The sequence below is a fragment of the Tenrec ecaudatus genome, chromosome 1, assembly GCF_050624435.1.
Source record: "Tenrec ecaudatus isolate mTenEca1 chromosome 1, mTenEca1.hap1, whole genome shotgun sequence".
Lineage (NCBI taxonomy): Eukaryota > Metazoa > Chordata > Mammalia > Afrosoricida > Tenrecidae > Tenrec > Tenrec ecaudatus.
Genome location: NC_134530.1, coordinates 249,288,477 through 249,312,463, shown reverse-complemented (window position 1 = coordinate 249,312,463; position 23,987 = coordinate 249,288,477). Strand labels below are relative to the sequence as shown.

Here is a 23,987-nt window from a genome sequence, read left to right as displayed (position 1 = left end):
CGAGATGGATTGACACGGTGAGTACGAAAATAGGCACAAACATAGAATCGTTTGGAGAATGATGCAGCACTGGGTAGCATTCTGTTCTGGTGTAGTCGGGTTGCTGTGAGTCAGAACCAACTTCACAGTGTTGGACAAGAACATGAACATTAACTCCGGCCCTTCTCTCCCCCCTAGACTCACCTGTACCATAATGCCAGAACTAAAACCTTAAACCGAACCTTACACTTAATCCTAAGGAGAGACCCCATGCAAGTGGACCCCAAAATAATACTGAAGAAAAACAATAAAGTATGAGACCAATAACAAAACATACTATACAGCCATGGTGGCCAAATGGAATAGAAATAAGTCCCATCAAGCCACGAGCTGTTGATCTACAAATGCCAAATTTTATTAAAGGGGGAAGAGACAGTCTCTTTAACAAATGGTGCTGACAAACTGGCTCTTTGCAGAAAATGAATTAAGCTCCATACTTCATGTCCTATACTAAAACTAACACAAGATGGATCCAAGACTTAAATGCAAAACCTAAAACTGTACATGTCATTGTGATTAACGTAGTTAAGGTTTTGTGTCAGCTTGGTTGGCCCAGGATTCGTAGTGGTTTGGCATTTAAGACCTAGCAATCCCCTGTGATGGGATCGCCTCAGCAATGTGGCCTGCTTCCGACACGAAAAGCTGTTGTGCCAGAGCTCAGATGCTTGTTGCTGAGTTTGGATCCTGCATCTGGCTCATCAACTCATCTTTGGACTTGTGCCACTGACCTGCTATATCGCCTACTGATCCTGGGAGTTGTCTGAGCAGCCTGCCATCTTACCTACCAACCTTGGATTCAATTACTTCTATAGCCAGAAGTCTGCCACCTGACCTGCTGACGTGGGTTCATTAGTCTCTGCAGCTACATGAATTTAGACAGCTGACCCCGAGACTTGGAACTTACCTACTTCTATACCTCCACAAGAATGCAAATTATTTCCTTAATATAAACATTAATATATATTGTATAGATATTTATCACTGTCGGTTAAGGCTGACTCATATCAACACCACCCACCACCACCCAGCCCTGTGGGTTTCTGAGATAGGAACTATTTATGACATCTCCCTCAAGGACAGTGGTGTCCCAAAGGACAGAACTTCCTATTGTGAAACTGTCGCTTCATTTTGCTTGGAAGGAGAAATGGCCGGATGCGAGCCTGTATACTGATTCATGTGCTGTGGCCAATGCCTGCACAGGATAGTCAGGAATTGGAAGGAGCATGATTAGAATATTAGTCACAAGAAGGTATGAGAAAGAGGTATGTGGAAAGACTTCTCATAGTGGACCCAAAAATGTGAAGATATTTGTGTCTCGTGTGAATGCTCACAAAGGGTTACTTCAGTAGAGAAGAATTTTAACAGTTGAGTCGATAAGCTGACAAATTCCTTAGAAGCAGTCATCCTATTTCCCCAGCCGCACCTGTCATTGTCCAAAGAGGTCATGAACAAAGTGTACATAGTGGCAAGGATGGATGATATACATGTGCTCAGCAACGTGTATTTCCAATCACGGTATTTGTTCTCTAGAGAAGCAAAATACTGTGTGTGTGTGTGTGTGTGTGTGTGTGTGTGTGTGTGTGTGTGTGTGTGTGTGTAGAGAGAGAGAGAGAGAGAGAGAGAGAGAGAGAGAGAAACCTACTTATATGAAGAAAAGTCTCCCAAAGTTGAAGAAGTGGATAAGTCCAGTCTGGTTCAAATCCATGGGTCAGATGTAGGCTGAAGGCTTCTCCTGACTTACGTAGTAGCGGAGGCACAGGCTGGTGAATGCAGAGCTGAATGAATCTGAGGTGTGCCAAATGAATCCAAGGTCAGAAGTCCACTGATGGCTCCTGGGAGTGGCGGGTGGTTTAATAGGATGCCCTTGTGCCAGATGCAAAATTCAGGTCCAGCAAGAGAAGTAAGCTAGCTTCCCCAAACACTGCCAATCTATACTAAAAGTAGGTCACACCCCAAATAACACTTCCCTCCACTGTATCAAGACTGTGACCATACTAAAGAGGGGGCACTGCGCTCTATTCTTTCCAAAACTGTTCGACTGCCTCACGGATGAGCCCATCATGGAGTTGACCACACTGTTAGCATGTCATGGGAGAATCCTGGTCCACTCAAGTTAACAGGAAACCTAACCATCACACCTACCAAGTCTGACTTGGCTACAGTCACTGCTGAATGCCCAATCTGTCCGCAGGAGAAACCAACACTGAGTTGCCCATTCCTTGAAGAGATCAACTAAAAACCCCGAGGCAGGTCAATGACATCAGACCACTTCTATTATGGAAAGAGTATGTCTCAGAGAAGTAAAACCAGTGGTGTGTGATAGATGATAGAGAGCTAGCAAGATGGATAGATAGACAAGTGTCTATATAAAGAAAACAGCTCACACAGTTGTATAGGTGGGAAACTTCTAAGTCCATGAGTCAGAAGTCAGGCTGGAGGCTTCCCCTGACTGGCATAGTTGCAGGAGCTGATGAGCCCAAGATCAATGCCAGGCTGCAGAGATAAATGAATCCAAGGTCAGTGAGTAAGATGGCAGGCTGCCGACAACTTTCAGGATCAGTAGGCAAAACAGCAGGCCGCACTGACTTACATACCAGAAGTCAGGTGATGAACCAGACGCCAGACCCACACTCAACCAAAAACAAGCAAGTTTTAACATAGAAATCGCTTATTTTAAAAGAATGCCTCACACCTCTAGGGAAACTTCCTTTCCGTTGATTGATTAACTGCCCATAGATCTCATCATTAAAAGGGTTACATGATGTTATAGCTTATTAGGGGGATTACTACCTCTTAACTGCCACATAACTGAGACTCCTAGCCGCCAAACCAAGTTGATATAAAACCTCCACTATCACAGGCTGTATATTTTTATTTGGATATACTCTTACTCAGATTTGCCTTCTCTGTATGGAATGCTTCTGTAAAAACCATTATCTATGGACTCACAGAATCCCTATTTACTGGCCTGGTATCCTGCATAGCATCACCTCAGATCAAGGGACTCACCTCATAGGAAATTCAGCGTGACAATAGGTCCGTGCTCATGGAATTCACTGGTCTTACTGATGATGTTCCTCACCATCTTGACTTAGTAGAACAATGGAATGGCCTTCTAAAAACATAATTATGGTGCCAGCCAGGCGGCAATACCATATAGGATTGGAGCAATGTTCTCCACGAGACTTTATGTGCTCTAAACCAGCATCCACTATATGGTGCTATTTCTCCAATATTCAGAATTTACAGGTCCAGGAACCAAAGAGTGGAAATGGGAGTGACACTATTCACTATTACTCCTAATGGCTCTACACATATCAAGTCTGGAGGCCTTAGTTCCAGAGGGCGAAATACTTCACACCTGTAGACACACACTAATTATATTTAATTGTATGTTAAGAATGGCCCTTCCTCTCTGGCCACTTTGGATCCCTAATGTCTCTGGATCATATATTGGATGATGTCATTTACCCTTATTACCAAGGAGAACTGACATTGATATTATATGATAGAGATAAAAAAAATATGTCTGGAATACAGAAGACTGCCACAGCTTCTCTTGGAACTACTATTTCCTGTAATTAAGGTTCGCTGTTAACTGTAGCAACCCAATTCAACATGACTACAAATGAAGGACTGGAGATTGAGGTCTCCTCAGCAGGCAAACCACCAGGACCAGCTGAGGTGCTTATTGCAGGGAAAGGGAATCGGGAATGAAGGGTGGAAGAGAGTAGTCTAAATTCCCAGCTGAAGCCAATGATCAGTTGCAGAAATGAGGAATGCAATTGTAGTTGTTATAACTATATCTTCCTTTTTATATGCATCAACTATTTTTGCTTTGTGATATATAAAATATAAGCTATAAATAAGGTTAGTGCCTTTTTCAGTTGTGTTAGTTTAATTGGGTTAGAGGCAAATATGACTTTATAACTTCCTTTATTTAGAGCTTATTTATGATTTCAGATGTGTACAGGTGCCAAGTTGGCAAAGGGTGGGCAGTAATATTAAGATTTAGTACAAATTTGCCTGGGATAGAATTTTCAATGGTTTGACAGTTAAGGAGGCTGTGTCCTGCTTCCAATATAAATGGCTGTTGTGGAAAAGCTTGTTTGCTCTTTGCTGAGTCTGGATTCTACGTCTGATTTATCATCTGATCTCTGGTTCTTTGGGCTTGATCCAGCAGCCCGCCATCTTACCTTTACCTGTCAACCTAGGATTCATTTGCTTCTGTACTCCAAAGTTTGCTTTCTGAATGATCATAAATCACTGCAGGTACGTGAGTCAGAAGAAGGTTTCAACCTATCATCTGACCCATAGACTTGGAAATTTCTCACTTCTACAATTGTGTGAACAATTTCATATATATATATATATTCCCTAGAAAACTCAGCCTAAGACAATATCAAGTTGGAGGGGGTGGGCAGCAAAGTAATGGACCTCCTAATTATGGGATAATTAATCTATTAAACATAACCAAAAATTCAAAAACAGTAGAAGATAGACTAGGTAGCTGTGCCTTCAAAAATTAAAAGACTTATGTATCTCATAAGACTTCTCAAAAGAGTAAAAGGTGAACCTATAGACTGGAACAAATATTTTGGCAAAAAAATCTGACAATGGAATAGTTCCTAAAATTTATAGAAAAAATCAATATTTCAATGATAAAAAGACAAGCAAATTCAATTTTTAACATAGGAAGAGGATATGAGCAGACACAGCACCAAAGAAGACATTCAGGCAGCCAACAAGACTATGAAGAAATGCTCACAATCATTAAATATTAGAGAGATACAAATTTTTTTAAATGAGTTATTACCTCACCCCAGCAATCATAGTACTTAAAAAAAGGAAAATACAACAAATTCTGGAGAGACAGAAACTTTCATACAGTGCTGGTCGGACTGTGAAATGGTGCAAGCACTGTGGGAAAAGGTATGATGCATCGTTCTTCACAGCATTAGTCACAATAGCCAAAAAAAGATGAAAGCAATCTAAGTGTCCATTCTTGGAGCAATGGATAAACAAACTTTGGTATATACACACAATGGAACACTACCCAGTGTTAAAGAACAATAGCGAATCCAAGAAACAATTATTAACATGGATGAACCTGAAGAATACTATACTGACTGACATAGTCAATTATAAAAAATAAAGTTTATATGAGATCGCTATTATAAAAACACAAGTACATTGGCCGACACTTGGGCCCTGAGTCTCCAAGTGTCGGCCAATGGAGATCCCCTCATAGAGGGGTTTAGGAGAGGAGATGGGTTAATTAGGGTGTGAGGTAGTATCGATGAAGAACACAGCTTTCCCCCAGATCCTGGATGCTTCCTCCCCCCAACTACCATGATCCGAATTCTACCTTGCAGGGCTGGATAGGACAGAGGCTGTACACTGGTACATATGAGGGCTGGAGGTACAGGGAATCCAGGGTGGATGATACCTTCAGGACCAAGGGTGTGAGGGACGATGCTGGGAGAGTGGAGGGTGAGTGGGTTGGAAAGGGGGAACTGATTACAAGGAGCCACATGTGACCTCTTCCCTGGGAGAGGGACAGCAGAGAAGGGGGGAAGGGAGACTCCGGATAGGGCAAGATAGGACAAAATAACGATGTATAAATTACCAAGGGCACATGAGGGAAGGGGGAATGGGGAGGGAGGGGGAAAAAAAAGAGGACCTGATGCAAGGGGCTTAAGTGGAGAGCAAATGCCTTGAGAATGATTGGGGCAGGGAATGTATGGATGGGCTTTATACAATTGATGTGTATATGTATGGATTGTGATAAGAGTTGTATGAGTCCCTAATAAAATGTAAAAGAAGAAAAGAGAAAAAAATGACTAGGGCAAAGACTGTACAGATGTGCTTTATACAATTGATGTATGTATATGTATGAACTGTGAAAAGAATTGTATGAGCCCCAATAAATTGTTAAATAAATAAATAATTAATTTAAAAAAAAACACAAGTACAAATTTATAGACAGAAGCATTCTTTGATGGTTACCAGGAATGGCAGGGAGAATCAATATTTAGAGAAATGACAAAGGGACATAAGAGTTAAAGGTAACAAAGGTAAATACTATTAGTTAGTTTATTGTGTCAACCTGGCTGATAAATTCATGTAGGATTAATTGAAGGGTGGATTGATAAATGGCTCCATGAGCCTCGCCTTTCTAGTTCTCAGGTCTCTTGCTTTCTGATGGCTGGACTAGGGTGCAGCTGCCTTAGCCAGTTCCCTGCTTTAGCTGAAAAGGCTCACTTCCTGCAAGACATCCCCAAGGAGAAGCCACATGGACCTACCCCGATGCAGCCCTGGGTGCTAAAGCAGCCATGTGGAGACCCCTGCCAGTGCTGAGATGCTTACACATTCACTGACTTCAGCTTTCCTCCTGCAGTCAGCATCATTGTGTCTGTTTTGTGAGATGGAGAAGGACTTCATGGACTGGTGTTGGACATATGGGTTAATAGGTTAAAGTTGGACTTATGGGCTTGGGCAGCACTGGATTGAGATGTTTTCTTGATGCACACTTAACCTTTATATAAAACTCACTTTTTAAAAGAATTTCTTTTTATTATTAAAGATCATTTTATTGGGGGCTCTTACAGCTCTTACAACAATCCATACATCAATTGTATCAAGCATACGTGTATATATGTTGCCATCATTCTTTTCTTTTCTTTTTCAATCATTTTATTGGTGGCTTTACATGAGTTTCTGTGCATTTGTTTCTCTAAAGTACCCAGACTAACACATACTATTACATACACAATTCTGAAATAACAATAATCTGCAAGTAGATATATCGACACACTGAACAAGTGTGAGAAGGCAAATGGGATTATACACATGAATATCTATAGGTCTGACAGAAGTTAATTCTACATATAAATATATCAGAGTACACGGGGGGGGGGGGGGGAATGTGAAACCTTCTGAGACATAGCCAAACACTTTGAGGGAATACATCACTAGACCTGGGGCCTCAGGACCATAGTCTCAAGAACTTCAAGGTCAATTGGTATAATACAGTCCAGAAAGCAGCAAGTGGGGTCTCAAAAGTGTATGGGTTCAAGTTTATTGATGCTTGTTGTGTGGCCTAACATACGATCTATTCTGGAACATGTTCGTGTATGCTGGAAAATCATGTATGTATACTATGTTGTTGGGTAAATTGTTTTGTATGTGTCTAAAATAAATAAATAAAATGTTGCTGAAGATCATACACACACTGTTGCAGCAAGCACTACATCGACAACTGCCAGAAATTCCAGCCAGATTCAGAAAAGGATGTGGCAGGAGGGCTATCACTAGTGCCATCACATGAATCTTGGCTGAAAGCAAGAGAATACCAGAAAGATGTTTGTGTTTTTACGGATTGCTCAAAGGCATTAACAAACTATGGATAACATTGGGCAGATAGACAACATCATGATAAACAGAGAAAAGCTTGAAGTTACCAAAAATTTATTATTCTTGGATCCACAATCAATGTTCCTAGAAGCAGCAGTCAAGAAATGAAGTGATTTATTGCATTGGGAAAATCTGGTGTACATAACCTCTTTAAAGTATTGAAGAATGAAGATGCCACTTGGTCCAACTAAGCATTGGTATTTTTTGTTGCCTCGTGTGCATGCAAAGATTGAACAATAAAGAAAACAGAAGCATCAATGCATCTGAATGATGGTGTTCATGAAGAATACTGAAAGTACCATGGACTGCTAGTAAAATAAGCACAATGGTCTTGGAAGAAGTACAACCAGAATGTTCCTTAAGCAAAATTGTGATACTTTGGCTCACATACTCCAGACAAGTTATCAGGAGAGACCAGTCCCTAAGACAAAAAATCATACTTGAGAAACCAGAAGGAGCCCAGGGTGTAGTGGATACACATTGGGCTGTGATCTCTATGATTGGAACTTTGAAACCATCTCACAGCACTGCGGGAGAAAGACTGGGCTTTCTCCTCCTGTAAACACTTACAGGCTCAAAAGCCCACAGTGGAGTCGCTATGAGGCAGCAGTGATTGGATGGCAGCGAGTTTGGTTTGGTTTGTTTGGTTTGAGTAAACTAGAGTTAGGAAAAAAGAGGTAGACCCTGTACAAGATGAACTGACACAGTGGCTGCAGCAATAGGCTCAAACCTAACAACTGTGAAGATAGTGCAGATCAATAAACTATCGTACCCTGCTTCATTCTGTTGTACATAAAATGACAATTCCATGGCCCCTAGCAACAACCCTAGCTCTAATTTTAGCCTTAGGTCTAACCCTAACTCTAGCTGTAATTCTAATCCAATAATTACTGTATATACTTGATTATAAGCCAACCCGAGTATAAGCTGAGGTACCTAATTATTACCTGGGAAACCAAAAAAACTGATTGACTCGAGTATAAGCCTAGGGTGGAAAATGCAGAAGCTATTGGTGAGTTTCAATAATCCAAACAAATGAAAATAAAAGTACTAAAAATTGAGACATCAGTGGGGTAATGTATTTAAATATTTATTTTAAATAAAAAACATAAATAAAAGGACGAGTCATTTAACATTAGTAAACCAGCACAGTAAGTGGAAAATAGGTTCAACAAAAACAATAAGGTATCAACAATGATACCTTAAGAGTACTATTCCCTGAGCTCAATCAGCAACCAAGCTAAAATGTAAACAGTTCAAATCCTTCAAAACTGGATTCCTCATCATCTTCTGTATCCCAATGCAGAACTTCAGCTGGTGTTAGGTCATCAGACGCTGTCCTCACTGAGATCACCGTCATCACCATCACTGCTGTCATTTTCATACAAAGCGCAGTCTTCACTGCCATCCATAGCATTACTAATACTACATTTCTGGAAGGCACGTCGCACCATGTCTTCTGGAATGTCTTCCCATGCATCTTGAACCCACTTTGCTATTAAGATTTCCTCCTTTTGTTAGTCAGGCTTGACCAGATGACATCCATTCACGGCACATCCTTCGCACACGATCTTTAAAAGGCTTATTCAAAGATACACAACATAGGACGGCTCTGATTGGTTAGATGTGAGTAAACAAACATTCAAAGCCCTGCAGTGTCAGCGGGGCTTTGAATGAACAGAGGAGAAAGAGCAATCACCCGGGAGCTCATCCTGTTACTTGGGGGGTGAGGGGGAAGCCAGCAAGATGTTACACCTCGCTGGGTACCACTGACCAGTGTATAAGCCAAACCCCAGTTTTTCAGCACACCTTTTGTGCTGAAAAACTCAGTTTATACATGAGTATATATGGTAAATCTAAATCCATGTGTAGCCCAAGGCCTATTCTCTGCCTAAATCTAAATTAGAATAGTAACTCAAATGCTACACTGGCTCTAATTATCTTACATTTTATTGGGGGCTCTTACAAATCTTAAGACAACCCATCATTCAATTGTATTAAGCACCCTTGTACATATGTTGCCATCAACATTTCCAAAACATTTTCTTTCTACTTGAGCCCTTGGTATCCTCTCCCTTCTCTTTTTTCCCCTCCCTGACCCACCTTCCCACCCTCGTGAATCTTTATTGTTAGTGTCTTACACTGTCCATTGTCTCCCTTCACTGACATTTCTATTATTCATCCCCCTTGGGGGTGGGCTACATATCCAACCTTGTGATTGGTTCTCCTCCCCCACCCCACCCCACCCCTCACCATTCCCCTGCCCATATGGTTTCACTATTCCCACTACTGTTCCTGAGGGTTTTTATCTGTCCTGAATTCCATGTGTCCAGAGCTCTTAACTGTACCAATGTGTGTACTCCGGTCTAGCCTGATTTGTACGGTAGAACTGGGTCATGGTAGTAGTGGGAGAGGGGGGAGGAAGCATTCAAGAACTAGAGGAATGATGTGTGTTTTGTCAGTGCTATACTGCACCCTGGTTGAATTGTCCCTGCTTTGTAACCCTTCTGTGGGGGGGATGTCCAATTGTCTACAGGTGGGCTTTGGGTCTCCACTCCAACCATCATCACTCATACTGATATAATTGTTTGTTTGGGATCTTTTGATAGTTGATACTTGATCTCATTGACACCTCATGATCACAGAGATTGGTGTGCTTCCTCCATGTGACTAGCCCTAATTTTACCTCCAACCCCAATCCTAGACCTAACATAACCATAGCCTGAGCACTAGCCTCACTTCTAATCCTAACCCTACCCTGAATTCAAACTCTAATGCTAAGTCTAACCTTACATCTAATTTTAATACTACCACTTGAACCCTGACCTTAAACCCTCCCTATTCTACACCTAAAGCTAATTCTAAGCCTAACCATACCCATAACTCTAGCCCTAAACTATGAATCAGAATAGACAACCCCAGTGTAATTTTGTTGATATTGCTATTGGTTCTGATCTAATCCTAACCTCAGGACTAACCCTATCCCAAACATGTTTTCCTTAACTTTTCCCTAGAGCTAACCACATGACTCTAATCCTAAAACATACCCAGATGTAAACTCTATCTCTAAACTTTACCCTAGAACTGCAACCATAATTGTTTTCAATCATTTTATTGGGGGTTCATACAGCTTTTATCACAATCCATCCATCCATCCATCGTGCCAAGCACATTTGTCCATTTGTTGACGTCATCATTGTCAAAACATTTGCTTTCTACTTGAGCACTTGATATCAGCTCATTTTCCCCTCCCTCTTCCACCCTCCCCCATGAACGCTTGATAATTTATGAGTTATTTTTTCATGTCTTACACTGACCAATGTCTCCCTGCACCCACTTTTCTGTCGTTTGTCCCCCAGGGCGGGGGTTATATGTAGATCATTGTGATGGGTTCCCCCTTTCTTTCCCCACCTTCCCCTTACCATCCTGGTATCTCTATTCTCATTATTGGTCCTGAGGGGTTTATCTGTCCTGGATTCCGTGTTTCCAGCTCTTATCTGGACCCTTGTACATGCTCTGGTCTAGCCGGATTTGTAAGGCAGAATTGGGGTCATGAGAGTGGGGAGGAGGAAGCCCAACTACAATCAACCCTAGATCTATTCCTAGCCCTAAACCTAGATAGACCCTTAACCCTAACCCTAAATAAAAGAGGCAGGGCGTAGAATTGAGAGTAGCGGGAGCAAGTAACCTTTCCTGGAAAGCCAAATAGTTGACGGGGAGGCGAGTGGTACTGCAATGAAGACCACCAGCGACTGACCCCTCAGGCAACCGAAAATCCGCTGCGGGAAACAGCGCTGCAGGCGGGAGCAGGCGCCTCGTCCCGCGCCCAGCGGAGGGCGCCTGCGTGCCCCCGGCCCCGCCCCCTGGGCGCAGGCGCGGGGGACGTTCCCGCGGCCAGGCATCAGCAATCTATCGGGGAGCGCCGGGTGGTCGGCGCGCGGCGTGGTTGGCGGCGGCGGCGGCGGCGTAAGGCGCAGGGGCGATTGCGGAGCGCGGGCGGCGCGCGGGCCGGCGAGGCGGCGGCATCCGGCCGCAGTAGTGAGCCCCCGAGAGCGGTAGCGGCACGAGGAGGCGATGGCGGACTCCTCGGACAAGCTTTACCGGGCCGAGTACGCCAAAAGCGGCCGCGCCTCTTGCAAAAAATGCAAGGAGAACATCCCCAAGGACTCGCTCCGGATGGCTATCATGGTGCAGGTGCGGGCGGACGGGCCGGGAGGCTCCGAGCCTGGGCGTGGGTCGCGGGCCGCTTTGTGCAGAGTCGGGGCGTGTGCCGAGCGCGCCCCCTCCCCCGAGGGCTCCTTCCCGTTGCCCCGGTCTTGCAGCCCTGGACGAGCAGGCCTGCGGGAGGGCTGAGGGGGGAGGGCTTGCCCGGAGGAGGGGCTGGGCCCAGGCTGCCGAGCCGTGTTCTGGGGCCTGTGGGGACAGCTGCTCCCTGCTTCGTCCCGTGCGGCCTCCCTGGGCACTTTCCCGGACGGTTTGGTTGATCTTGCAGCCAAAAAATCAGGAACGCTGGAGCTGGGGGTGTCTCTTGCTTTTTGAAATGAGGGTATTGATTCAGTCCTTGTTTGTGGGTGAAAGAGTTCCTGTTTTAGGTTTTATTTTTTTCGCCATTCCCGTTAGAGGGGTGGAACTAAAGTGCATGGTCTTTGGACGCTGGTCTGATTTTTTTTTTCTTTTTCAATACACTGCATTAGCCATTTCAGGTTTTCAGAAAAATTGGAGACTGGCTCCATGCCCTCCCCTGCCCAGTTTTCCCTATGACCATGTTGCAAAAATGTGGTACATATATTGCAGTTGATGAGCCAATGTTGATAAACTATTATTACTTACAGCCCAGAGTTTACATTTAGAGCTCGTTGTTTTTGTTAGACCTTTTTGTGGATTTTGACAAACGCATAATGTCATGTGGCCGCCGTTATTGGAGTGTCACACAGAACTGTTTCACTGCACTAAGGGCTTTGTGAGTCCCTGGGCGCTCTTCATTCCCCTTACAGACTTGACTCTTCCACAGAAGCAGACAGGGAGACAATGTTTTCAGACAGGAAGCTGGCCTGATTTTTCCTACTTTGTTAGAAGATTTTTTTTTTTGCCCTACATTGACTGTGGCTTCTGCCTTGAATGAGGTGTTTTATTTTAACCTATTTTTGGCTCTCATTTCACTGCCTGCTCACCCTCATTTTTTACTTAATTACATGCAAAGCTATGCACGCTGGTAATGTATCTGTACAGTGAGCTCACTTTGGGCCTAATTTATGTTTTTAAAATAACTTCCCCCCGAATTTCCCAGGTCCACAGATGTTCCCTTGGTAAATGTACATCCATCTGTTATGAGTAGATTGGCTCTGGGGCTTGAACTTCTGGTTTACCGACCAGTTGAGGGTCCCCCTCTGCCCTAGGGGTATTAGAGTGCATTGTGTGGTGGAGTGGTGTGCCTTAAGGTCCCAGCCAAAACCAAACTCACTGTTGTGGGGTTGGTGTCAACTCATAGTGACCGGATGAGACAGGGTAGAACTATCTCTTTGAATTTCCAAGACTGTAAGACTCTACGGAAATAGAAAGCTCCAGTTCCACATTTCTCCCAAGGTCCCAACTAAAGCCTCAGGATTTCCTGCCTGCTCCACCTTCCCATTTGCTAATGCAATTCTGCTTCTCACCTGCCCCGCATCTCTTCCCTCGACTTAGTGCGCAGGGCCAAGATAACTCACGCTGCCTTTTTGATTGTCGGGAGTGGTAGAGGAGAAACCTAGTGCCCCCATGGTTGGGTGGTAGCTGGGAGACTGGTGGTTTGAATGCCCCAGCTACACCACTGGAGAACGATGCGAAAGTCTGCTTCTGTACGGATGGATGACAACCTGGGAAACCCTGAGGGACAGTCCGCTGCTCTGCCCCACAGCCCGCTGTGACTCAGAATGAACCAGAGTGAACTCACTGGCAGTAGCTGAGGGAGATATCACATACTTTGGTACTTAGGCTCCTCATTTCATGATGTGGCCGGTACTGAGGCTGTTAACTTGCCATCGTCAGGACCTGCCTTGCTTAATACCTAGCACATGTGCTTAGTCCTTGAGCACCTATTAATTTCCAGGCACGTTTTAGGTGCAAAGGACAGAAAGATACAGTCCGAACCTGGCAGGGTCCCATTAGGGAAGATGTCAGGTAAGCAAACACTGCTGCCCAGGTGCCTCCCCTGATGGAGCTGTGTGCCCAGGAGAGGAGGCCAACAGATCCACTGAAATGTGGGGCTTGAGTAGGAGTCGTTATTTGCAAAATAGAGGACTCTGGAAAATGAAGATAAAAAAGTGGACATTTGAGGAGCCCTATCTCCCTCCCACTAAGGGACTTTGAATGGGGCATTGTTAGTTCCCTGGTAGAGTCCTTAGCTGCCATGAGGGATTCCCAAGTTCTATTCCAGGTCAGTCAGTGCCCCGCATTAGCAGCTCCCACAGATTGTATGTTGCAACCGTATTGATTATATCACTGGTATTTCACATATCACCGGGGCTACTCATGGTCCCCAGGTTCCAGCGGAGCTTCCAAAGTAAGACAAAAAAGAAGAGCCTGGTGGTCTTATTCTGAAAGTTAGCCAGGGAATGTTGTGTATCACACGGAGGAGCCATTGTGAGAGCCACAGCTTCGGTCCAGACAGTGCTGCTGTGGCTGCCATAAGTTGGAGCTGGCTCCAATGTGGCTAGCCACAGTAGCAAGGGGGACTTTGAGCTTTACCCCTTCTATAAGCTGAACCTGCTCTCATGCGGCACCATGGTGACACCGTGGTTAAGTGGTAGTTGGGATCCACCAGCTGCGCCTCCAGAAGCAGGCTGGGACGATTCCCACCCACTACCATTCATCTGACTCTAGCAACAGGACAGGGTAGAGTGCAGCTGCTCCACAGCTGGGGGTTGGGGGGCGGGCTGTATATCTTTACAGGAGCAGGCAGCCTCATCGTTCTCCCAAGGAGCCTGGTGGATTCAAACTAGACATTGCAGTTAGCAGCCCAAGGCTTACCCTTGTAGGGCCATTGTGCGTTGGAATTTACTGGGATGAAGTTCCCTCTCCTGGTGCAAGGACTGGGTTGGGGGTGGGCAGGGGGTTGTTAACCTGGAGTCTAGAAATTCAGCAAAGCAAAATCATATTAGCAGTACCTAGCCCCTACAGTAACAGAGGTATGTTGATTTCTTTACAGATGTTGGTTTTTCAAATTACCATTTATACTCACTTCTACTCCAATTTGTATCTGGTTTTTAAATCAGATACAAATTAAATTGTTATTTAGTGCTTCAAAGCATATAACCCTATTTAAAGCATTGGTTAGTTGCCCCACATTTATTTTCTAAACATTTTTATTAACTTTTACTACAAGTGCATTTCAATATGCATTTTAAGACTTTCTGTGAAAGGGATGTCCTCAGGCTCCTCTGGGGCCAGCGGGGCCCTTGTTCTGTTAGGAACCCATTGCCACTGAGTCAGTCCTGGCTCAGTGACCCTGTAAGGACAGTAGAATTGCCCCCACGGGGTTTCCGAGGCTAATAATCATTGTGGAGCCTTGGTGACGGAGTGGGTTATGCACTGGGTTGCAAACCAGAGTCTGCAGTTCAAAACCACTAACCTCTCCATGGGAGAAAGAGACTTTCTACTCCCTTGAAGATTTATAGTCTCAGAAATCCACTGGGGCAGTTCTGCTGTGTCTGAGTGAGAATTGGCTTAGTCGGTGTGGAGCAGACTGCCTCGTTTTCCCTCTTAGGGTACCTGTTGGATTCAAACCACCCAGCTTTCTGGTTATGGAGCCCTAGTGATGAGGTTCCACGTTGGGCTGTTAGCCACAAGGTCAGTTGGAAACCACCAGCTGCTGTGCGGGAGAAAGACAGGGCTTTCTACTCCTGGAGAGTCAGTCGCAGGACCCCACGAGGCACTTGTACCCCATCGCTATGAATTGACAGCGACTTGGTGGCAGGGAGTTTGGTTTTTGAGCTTTCTGATGAAGAAAAGCCAACCACTTGACCACGGCACCACCAGGGTTAGAACCAAGTCCAGCTGGGAAAGGGCAGTTTCACTTTGCCTGGGGACTCTGGGATAGTGTGTCCTAAAGGAAGGCTGTGTGAATCACTCTAAGCCAAAATTTTAATCTTCTGAGCACACTTGGTAGTAAAAGGAAATCCCCTGGGTTTTAGGTCACTGTCATTGGGGGTGAGTTGGGGTTTTCATTCATGTGGAAAGCTGGTCCTCTCACTGACTGCAGACTGAGGCCCTAAAGAAAGAAGCCATTCTTCCCAGAGCTGAGTACTCTTTTTACATTTGTATAGGAGGATTGTTCTCCTTAAGTCTCAAAACCCCCAGATACCTTAGCTGTCACGGCTCCAGGCGGTCCCTTTGGCTGCCCCAGGGAATGATACCTCCAACTTTTAGTCTTTAGAGTCTTTGGTGACCTGTGTGCTCTCTTTAGTCTTGGTTTTTCAGTGGCTGCTCTTTCAGAAGTAGCTCACCAGGCCTTTCTTCCTAGGCACCTCTGGGTGGACTCAAACCACGGCACTCTTGATTTGTCCTCTCTACAGCCTGTATTTGGGCAGCACCTAGGATGCCCAGCACTGCGCCCATAGTTTGGGGAGACAGCACTGATACACCAAAGTATTGGGAACCAGACCTTGGTGATCCCCTTGTTACGAAGACACATTCCTTCCTGTTTATGCAGAACTTTTACAGGCTCAGCCTTGGGGCAGAACTTTCTTGGTGCAAACACAGAGGAACTCGGCTCCGCAGACTCAAATAAGCCTTACAGTTACCTTGTCATCTCCCCTCCCCCAGAACATCTCCCTCACCCCAAACAACTCCATCAAGTTCTGCATCATATTTATACAATTTTAATACTTGGTTATGTATGCACAGCATTTAGTTCTGATGTTCTAGAAAAGCAGATGTTTGGGGTGGGGCCCCCTGCCGTTAGAGCAGCTTGTGTATTTTAAGTAGGCTGTGGAGTTGTTCTTCCTGCTAGGCAACAGAGCGGAAAGAGAGAACTGTGTTGTCAGAGTGAAATGCGGCCTGGATGACTGATGTACAATTGTCCATCCCAGCTCTTTCCATCTGTGAGGGGTGACTCTCACCACCACCCCCTCACGCCCCCAGACTGGTTGCGAAGTTGCCGGGGCTTGAAAGGAGTACCAAAGTAAAAACCTGGGAGAGCTGTCGGGCAGAGTAGAACTGCCCTTGGGTTTCTGAGACAGTCAGTCTTATCAGGAGCAGGAAGCCACCTCTCCCCCTCGGAGCAGCCGGTGGGCTTGAGCTGCTGGCCTTACAGTTAGCACCCCAGTATGTAACCACGAAACCACAGGCTCCCCGGAGATGCCGTCGCTAGCCTGTTACTGTCTGGGAGCTTCCGGTTCCCGCACCTGGGAGGCGAGCTCACTGAAGCCCGTGAGTAAGCAGATCGCGCCTGGCTGTTGTCCCTCCTCTCTGGCCTTCTTCCCGGCACCGTTCACTTTCATTCTCCCTTCGGGAAAGTCCATTCCACCCACATCAGTGTGGCTCCTGTGAGCTTGACACGTTTCCCCAGCCTTGCTCATCGCCAGTCACTTGCTCCTCATTTCTTACTGCAGCGGCACTGAAAGAGCCCTCTGGCCCACAGAGGCCCTTTGAGTCCAGGCCTGACGGGACCTGCTCTCTGGCTTTCCCTGTCAGCCGCAGCGGGATCTTGATGTGGTTTGGGAATCTTATGTACGTTTCACTACATAAGATGTGGTGAGTCTTGTTAATGGAATGTTGCTGTGTGTGGCTGACGGGTTCGTGACCAGAGCCCTGTTCTATTTCCTAGGGGTTTCACGTCCTGAGGGTGGGGTCAGGAACAGCAGGGTGCGTTGTCTGCTGTCTAGGAGGGCGTAGAGCAGGCGCGAGGACCAGGGTGCAGTTTCCCACCCACCTGCAGCCTTTCCTGTGGCTGCGGAGGTGTGCCAGGTGCTTCTCATCTTACAGATGAAATAAGGATTGACTTGGGCCACTGGTTGCCGAGGGCTGGGGATGATACAGAGGGTCGAGAAGCCTGGAGTTCGAGTCCGTGTGCCATTTACCTCTCTGATCTGCTTCCTTCCAGTCACCCATGTTTGATGGCAAAGTCCCACACTGGTACCATTTCTCCTGCTTCTGGAAGGTCGGCCATTGCCTCCTGCACCCTGATGTCGAGGTGGACGGCTTCTCAGAGCTGCGCTGGGATGACCAGCAGAAAGTTAAGAAGACTGCGGAGGCTGGAGGGGTGACAGGTATATGCAAGCCAGGCCAGCAGCGGGGTTCCCCGTTCCCCAAAGCTCCCAGGAGACCTTTCCTGAACAATGAAAGAGGGAAAAGTCCTCTGTCTTATATATGAGCTGTGATCCTATATTGCCATATATTTTCCCAGGCGCCTTTGCATTTTGGAAAGTTGGTGGTTTTTCATCACATTTTAAGGGAATCTTCTAAAGTTGCCTGATCATTTCTCTACTTTCCCAAACTGGTGGTAATGTCCACATGAGTGCCAGTGGGAACATTGCCATTGTACGGCGTAGCCACCATTTGTACCCATGCTAAGTGGTGTGCTCTATTTGCCTGCTCGTACAGCTGTTGATACATTTGCCTCCAACTCCTTCTGGTTGACTGGAGATTGTGAAACCAGTAACATGGTGAATTTAAAATAAGAATATATTTGCCAAGAAAAGTCTAGCAGGTAAGTGTGTTGGTTTTTACAGAGGAGAGGTGTGGTAAAATTGTTTTGTTCTAAGGCCTTTTTCCCCTCTGCATTCAGTCTAGCGGAGATTGTGGGTTTAGGGAACTAGTAGTTGTAACATATGCTGGTACAGTAAATTTTAATTTTGTAAGCTCTCTCTAGTGGAATCACCTTATGCCATAAAGTTAAAATGCTAACCACTGATTGTCGATAGTCCAGAGATTTTTTTGGTAAGATCCTAGCACAGTATTTTTTCAAATATACAGAGTTTTAGTCACCCACATCCTGTACCCCTGAGATAATTACTAGTATTGTATGCTGTCTCCTTAATATGATTGTTGTCGGTACAGTTGATTCACATATATGTCGTGTTCACTGTGCTTTTTCATTTCCTGTTAAAATGAAATCTTAACCTACATATTATACTTTTTACATTTAATGATATTTGTTCATATTAAGGGTTTTAGATTTTTTGTTTTTACTTTTTATTATGAACTGGGTGGGAGGTTTACAGAGCAGACTTTCAGTTTTCCATTCAACAATTTATACACATTTGTTTCATTTCATGCACTGCGGTCCCTTCAGCTTACCATTGCTTATCCCATTCCTCCCTCTTTCCTTTTCCAATTCTTTCTTCTTCCTTAACTTGGCCCTTGGGCACAGGCTGCCCTTTTGATCTCAAGAGGTGAGGTGACTTACTATAAGGTATGAGTACCTCACTAGTGTTACTCTTCCCCATAGAGACCCATCTGTTACTTTGCTGAAAGTTCAGCAGCGGAGGTGGAAGTTGCAGATTCTTTTATAACTGTATACAGGTATTCCTCATCTTAAGTTTTGTTTGAGTTACCATGAACCACACTGAAGCCCTCTGGTGGTTGTTTTTAACATTTTACTGTCAGTAGTGGGCGCTGTGTACACTGTCGCAGCACAGTTTGCTGATGCTGTCATTGGTGGCAGAGTGGTTACAGGTTAGGCTGCTAACTGCAAGGTCAGCAGTTCAAAAGCAGTAGTCAGTCCTTGTGAGAATCAGGACTTTCTACTCCTGTAAGGAGAGACCGTCTCATGTATTCACAGGGCAGCGAGTCAGCAGCACTCCATGGCAGTGAGCTTGATGGACTCTTGTTTTCTTGTGGGGAGCAGGGGTGGTGTTTGGTCATCCTCAGATGTTCAGTATTGTGATTTACATATGGTAGGATGTGATGTAAACACTAAAAAATAAAACAGTCGTCAGAATGGAACCCTATCATAAGTTGGCGATAGTTGCTAAAATTCTGTGCGCTATTCTAAATACGTGACACACATTAATGCCATTGAACTCTCCTAACAGCCCTCTATCCGTTTGAATGCATGAAGAGTCTGGGGCACGGGGCTGATGGACCCAGCTAGCCCATGGCTATTCTGGTGGCAAATGCTGAGCCAGCTGCAGACTCAAGGCTACCTGGCCCGTTGTACCAGGCTTTTAGCCTCTGGGCTCTGTTACGCACATAGAGCTGCTGCAGGCTTCTTGGACATCTGCTCAGTTACTGTGCGGCTCCGCAGAATGGGACTTCTGCTTAAAGAAATGCATGGCTTACAAGCCTTCTGTCTGTGTGTCCAGGGCTCCCTTGAGCAGTCGGGGGGAAGCTTGGTGATTGGTTTCTGAGAAATGAGCCACTGGAATGAGAGCAAGGGAGTCGGGGGCGTGTGTGTGTGTGTGTGTGTGTGTGTGTTCGTGCGCTTGCTTTCCAGAAAGGTTGCATTAGTTGCACGTAGTCTAGCTATCTTTAATATGTCTACACTTCTAGTGCCACTCCATCTCTAAGCTCCTGGTCAGTGGGACATTTTGTAGCGTTCATTTGCCATTTGTGCTACTTTGATTGTTGTCTGTGTCCAAAGAAGTGGTGTAGAAGCCACATCTGACCTCTTCCTGCTAGAAAAAGGAAGATAATTCAATTCCTTGTCTCTGAGGATGATCCCGCTCAGGCAAAAGTCAGACAGGCCTTCACTGTCCAGCCTTCGTGACCTGAGCCTGACCCCAACCAGCGTTTCCACAGCTCTCTGCTGCTCTCCTAGGCTCAGTAATGCATTGCAGTGGCCACGCACGCTCCCAGGCAGAGTGCCCACAATAGGAAGATTTCATAGGGAACCTACCAGGTTACAGCATGTTACAGATCCAGCCCTTCCTCACCCTTTCAGGCCAGTGTTTACCAAACTCCTTTAGCGTTGATAAAGAAGCTTTCTCAGACATGCTTCTCTCCTGCTTCTTCCTCTTCTTTTTTGAGCACATTTCAGTCAATTCAGTAGTTCAGCCATATCAGTAAGAGTAGTACATTCGTCTCCACAATCAGTTTTAGAACATTCACTTCTTTCCTATACTCATTATTCTCAGCTCTTCATCTGCCCCCAACCTCCCCTGCCATACCTCTTCCCCCCCCCCCCCCCCCCCAGAAACCATCAATGCAGTCACTGCCGCTAGCGCTACACCCCTGCTTCCTTTTTGCTGGTCAGGGGATTCTCTGGTCTGCTTCTGAAAATGGATCGCTTTATACCCTGAGGAATGACCAACTGTGCAGGCCCCTCTATTGGAGTTTCATGGATGAGGATTATAAGTTTCACTTCATAGTGTCGTGGATTTACTTTTATTTTGAGGGGTTGGAGAGATTGTCATTTGTCCATGAGTCATGAAAGATACAAATTCTCTCTCATATATTTTGCAAGTATTTTTTCCAGCTTGATGTTTTCCCTTTAACTTTCTTGATCACAAGTTTTGCCAAATTCAAGTGTTATCTTTTGACGAGATTTCCATGTAGTCATATTTATCTTCTCTTTGGTATTTTTAGTATCATAATTCTGTTACATATTTTAAAATTTCATCTGGAATTTTAAAAATAGTGGCATATGCTTGGTATAAAGTTATGGTGCCAGTTAGTTTTTCAAAAAGAAGCCACAACACTTCAATGGGCAAAAGGTGACTTTTCAACAGATGGACAGCAGGATATTTACATGGGGGTCAAAACACTCTCAACTCAAACCTAACCCCAAAAGCATTTAAGGTACCACAAAATCATAACTAATTGGCGCCATAACCTTTAAGCTTAAAGTTCTCTACGTTTTGAAAAATGTGTATACATGTCACATGCCCTGTAAGTTACAGAACATTTCTATAGCCCCAGAAAGTTTTCTTTTACCCTTTCCAGTAATCCAAGTCCCCTCCCATGCCCAGGTAACTGGTTTTCTGATTACTGTCCCCATGAGTGATTTTTGTATGCTCCGAAACTTCCATGTAAATGGAATAGAGTGGGCTCTTAGCACAGTATCATGGGAGTCACCCACATGCTCTAGTGTGGGTAGGGTTTTCATGGTGGCTCTGTTGCTAGTAGTCCTTTGTAAGACACTGTCCAGTGAGCCTCTCCTTGCTCTTGGTTTCTTTGGGATGGCTGCCAGTTTAGAAATACAGCCACTACAAGCACTCATGTCCTAGTCTGTAGAGACATGTGCTTCCGTTTTCTTGAGTAAATAAGAATGGAAGTCCTGTAAAGGCTTAACTTTTTAAGAAACCATCTAACTTTTTTCTAAAGTAGTTGTACCGTTATATATTCTCATTCTCCCCAGGGGAATAGATGAATTCCATTTCCTTCACATCCTCACCAGCATTTAGGATCGTCAGTCTTTTTAATATAAGCCATTTTAATTGGTAGGTACTAAAACTCTTATTGTGGCTCTTTAATTTGCGTGTCTTTATTTTTGAATTGTAAGAATTCTTAATATCCTAGATAATGATCCTTTTTTAATGCATGTGGTGCAGAATACCTTTCTCCGGTGACTTACCTATTTGTGTGGCTACGGTTTTTGGTAAACAAAAGGTTTTGGTTTTGATGACGTTTAGTCCGTTGACTTTTCTTTTCCCTTCTGTGGGTAGTGCTTCCCATGGCCTGCCCAAGAAATCTTGGCCTACTCTTAAGATCAGGAAGGTACACTCCTTTGTTTTCCTCCAAAAGCTTCACTGTTTTCGCTTTTATATTTAGGTGTGTGATCTCATGCTAATCAAAATGTATTAAATGACAGAGCAAACTAAAACTGCCATCGAGTCAATGCTGACTCATAGCACCCCTATAGGACAGGCTAGAACTGCCCCTGAGTTTCTGAGCCTGCAACGCTGTATGGGAGTAGATAGCTTCGTCTTCTGCCGAAGAAAGCTGGTCTCAAACTTGTGACCTTGCCAGTTAGCAGCCCAGTGGATAAATGCTACACCACCAGGGCTCCTTTGGGACCAACAGAAAAGCAAAACATTTAACATTAGAAAGTCAATCAGTGTATTTTCTCATATTGATAGTGTGTCTGTGCAGTCCCCATCCCAACCCCTTTGTGATTGTGTGGTATCTTAAATTCCTTTTTTGGGTTAGGTATGAGTTGGGAGGAGATTCTCTCTCCTCTCCCCCCTCCCCCATGTGACCATCCTATTGTCCTGGCACCATTTAATGAAAAGTCTCCTTTACCTCATTGAATTGCGTTTGTCTTCCTTTTGAAAACCTAATTGGCGTATGGTTCCTATGGGGACTAAGTAATTGAATGGTAAATTTAGGAGACATCAGACAAGATAAAAGATACAAGGGCTCACCTCTTCCATGGTATCCAGAACCAGAATGGGATTGTACTTCCTTCTCTCACAGACTTTAGATCATCTCGGGCAGACTGTTGTAGCTACTGTCCCTTCCCAGACCACGGACAACTTCAAAAGAAACAGGTTTATTTCCTGCGCAGGGACCTTCAGCTCTCTTGAGAGGAGACTGAACAGTCCTCTTTTCCTCTTCCAAAGGCTTTTGTACTGTTGCAACGTGCAGGCTCACGGGCAAGCAGAGTACAGAAACAGGACATTGCGGTTAGCCATTCTTAGTCAAACAACTGCTCTTAGTTGGACAATAATTGCTCTGATCGTTCTTCCGAGCCTTCTGAACAGACATTTCCTTCGGTACAGTCCGCTGCGCTTGTCAGCACAGCCTGCCTCCCTGTCAGCCAGTTCATAATGGTGTCTGTCAGCTCAAAATGGCTTCTCTCTTGTCAAGGCTGTTTAAGCTTTTCCTAGAGCTGCTACTAAACAAGCCATGGTAAGCTCATACATAACTGGAGGGAGTCATGCTAGGGGCATACATGTGACAGGAAGGTGCATACCTAACAAGATGGGTGAGCTCTACAGTCAAGATGACAGCCTAACCTTGGTCTTGGGAGTTGGCTTGACCTCAGGTGTCTGAGCTCCTCTCCAGGGGAATAATCTATGATCCTTACCAGAAGGGAGTGGGCCATCCTTAGGGTGGGACAGACAATAGGGCCTGATGGCTTTGATGACAGACAGCCTTCAGGCGCCCACCTTCAAGCAGTTGACTGTCAGTTGTATAGTAAGCTACCTTGTATTGACAAAGAGCACCTTAAATTTGGCTTTATTGTGAGACCCTGACTTTATTTAGGCAAATATGACAGAAATGCATAACCATGAAGGTTCCCTCCGTGGGAGCCGGGCCTCCCAGACTCCTTAACTTATGATGGTGAGAGCTTATCCCAATACACTCTCTTCCCGGGTCTGTTTCCCACAAGTTCCATGGATTTGTTTACTGATGATAGCACACGGTCCTGAGTACTGCAGACTTGTGATCGCGATCCCTCTAAATTGGTTTAGATTCACATGTTTTTTGTATTAGGGCCTTTGTATTCCCTTTTTAATTTTTAAATTTGTTAATTTCTTTCCAAAATGTCTGCCAGGGTTTTGGTTAGCATTGCATTGAATCTGGGGATCATACTGGAGATAATCGGCATCTTAAGTTGATTTTTCCAGTTCATGAACATGATATGTCTTATTTATTCGGGTCTTGTTTAA

At 44.9% G+C, this 23,987-nt stretch overlaps 1 protein-coding gene across 1 annotated transcript in view; it reads left to right on the top strand.

Annotated features, from left to right (window-relative positions):
- The first annotated feature begins 11,393 nt into the window (after nucleotides 1-11,393).
- The window catches only part of PARP1 (poly(ADP-ribose) polymerase 1), a 57,711-nt gene continuing 45,117 nt past the window's right edge, over nucleotides 11,394-23,987 (top strand). Inside the window, exons 1-2 of the mRNA XM_075531056.1 lie at nucleotides 11,394-11,649; nucleotides 17,534-17,699. Coding sequence (XP_075387171.1) covers nucleotides 11,530-11,649; nucleotides 17,534-17,699 — 286 coding nt within the window. The 5' untranslated portion in view covers nucleotides 11,394-11,529. The remainder of the gene's footprint in view (nucleotides 11,650-17,533; nucleotides 17,700-23,987) is intronic.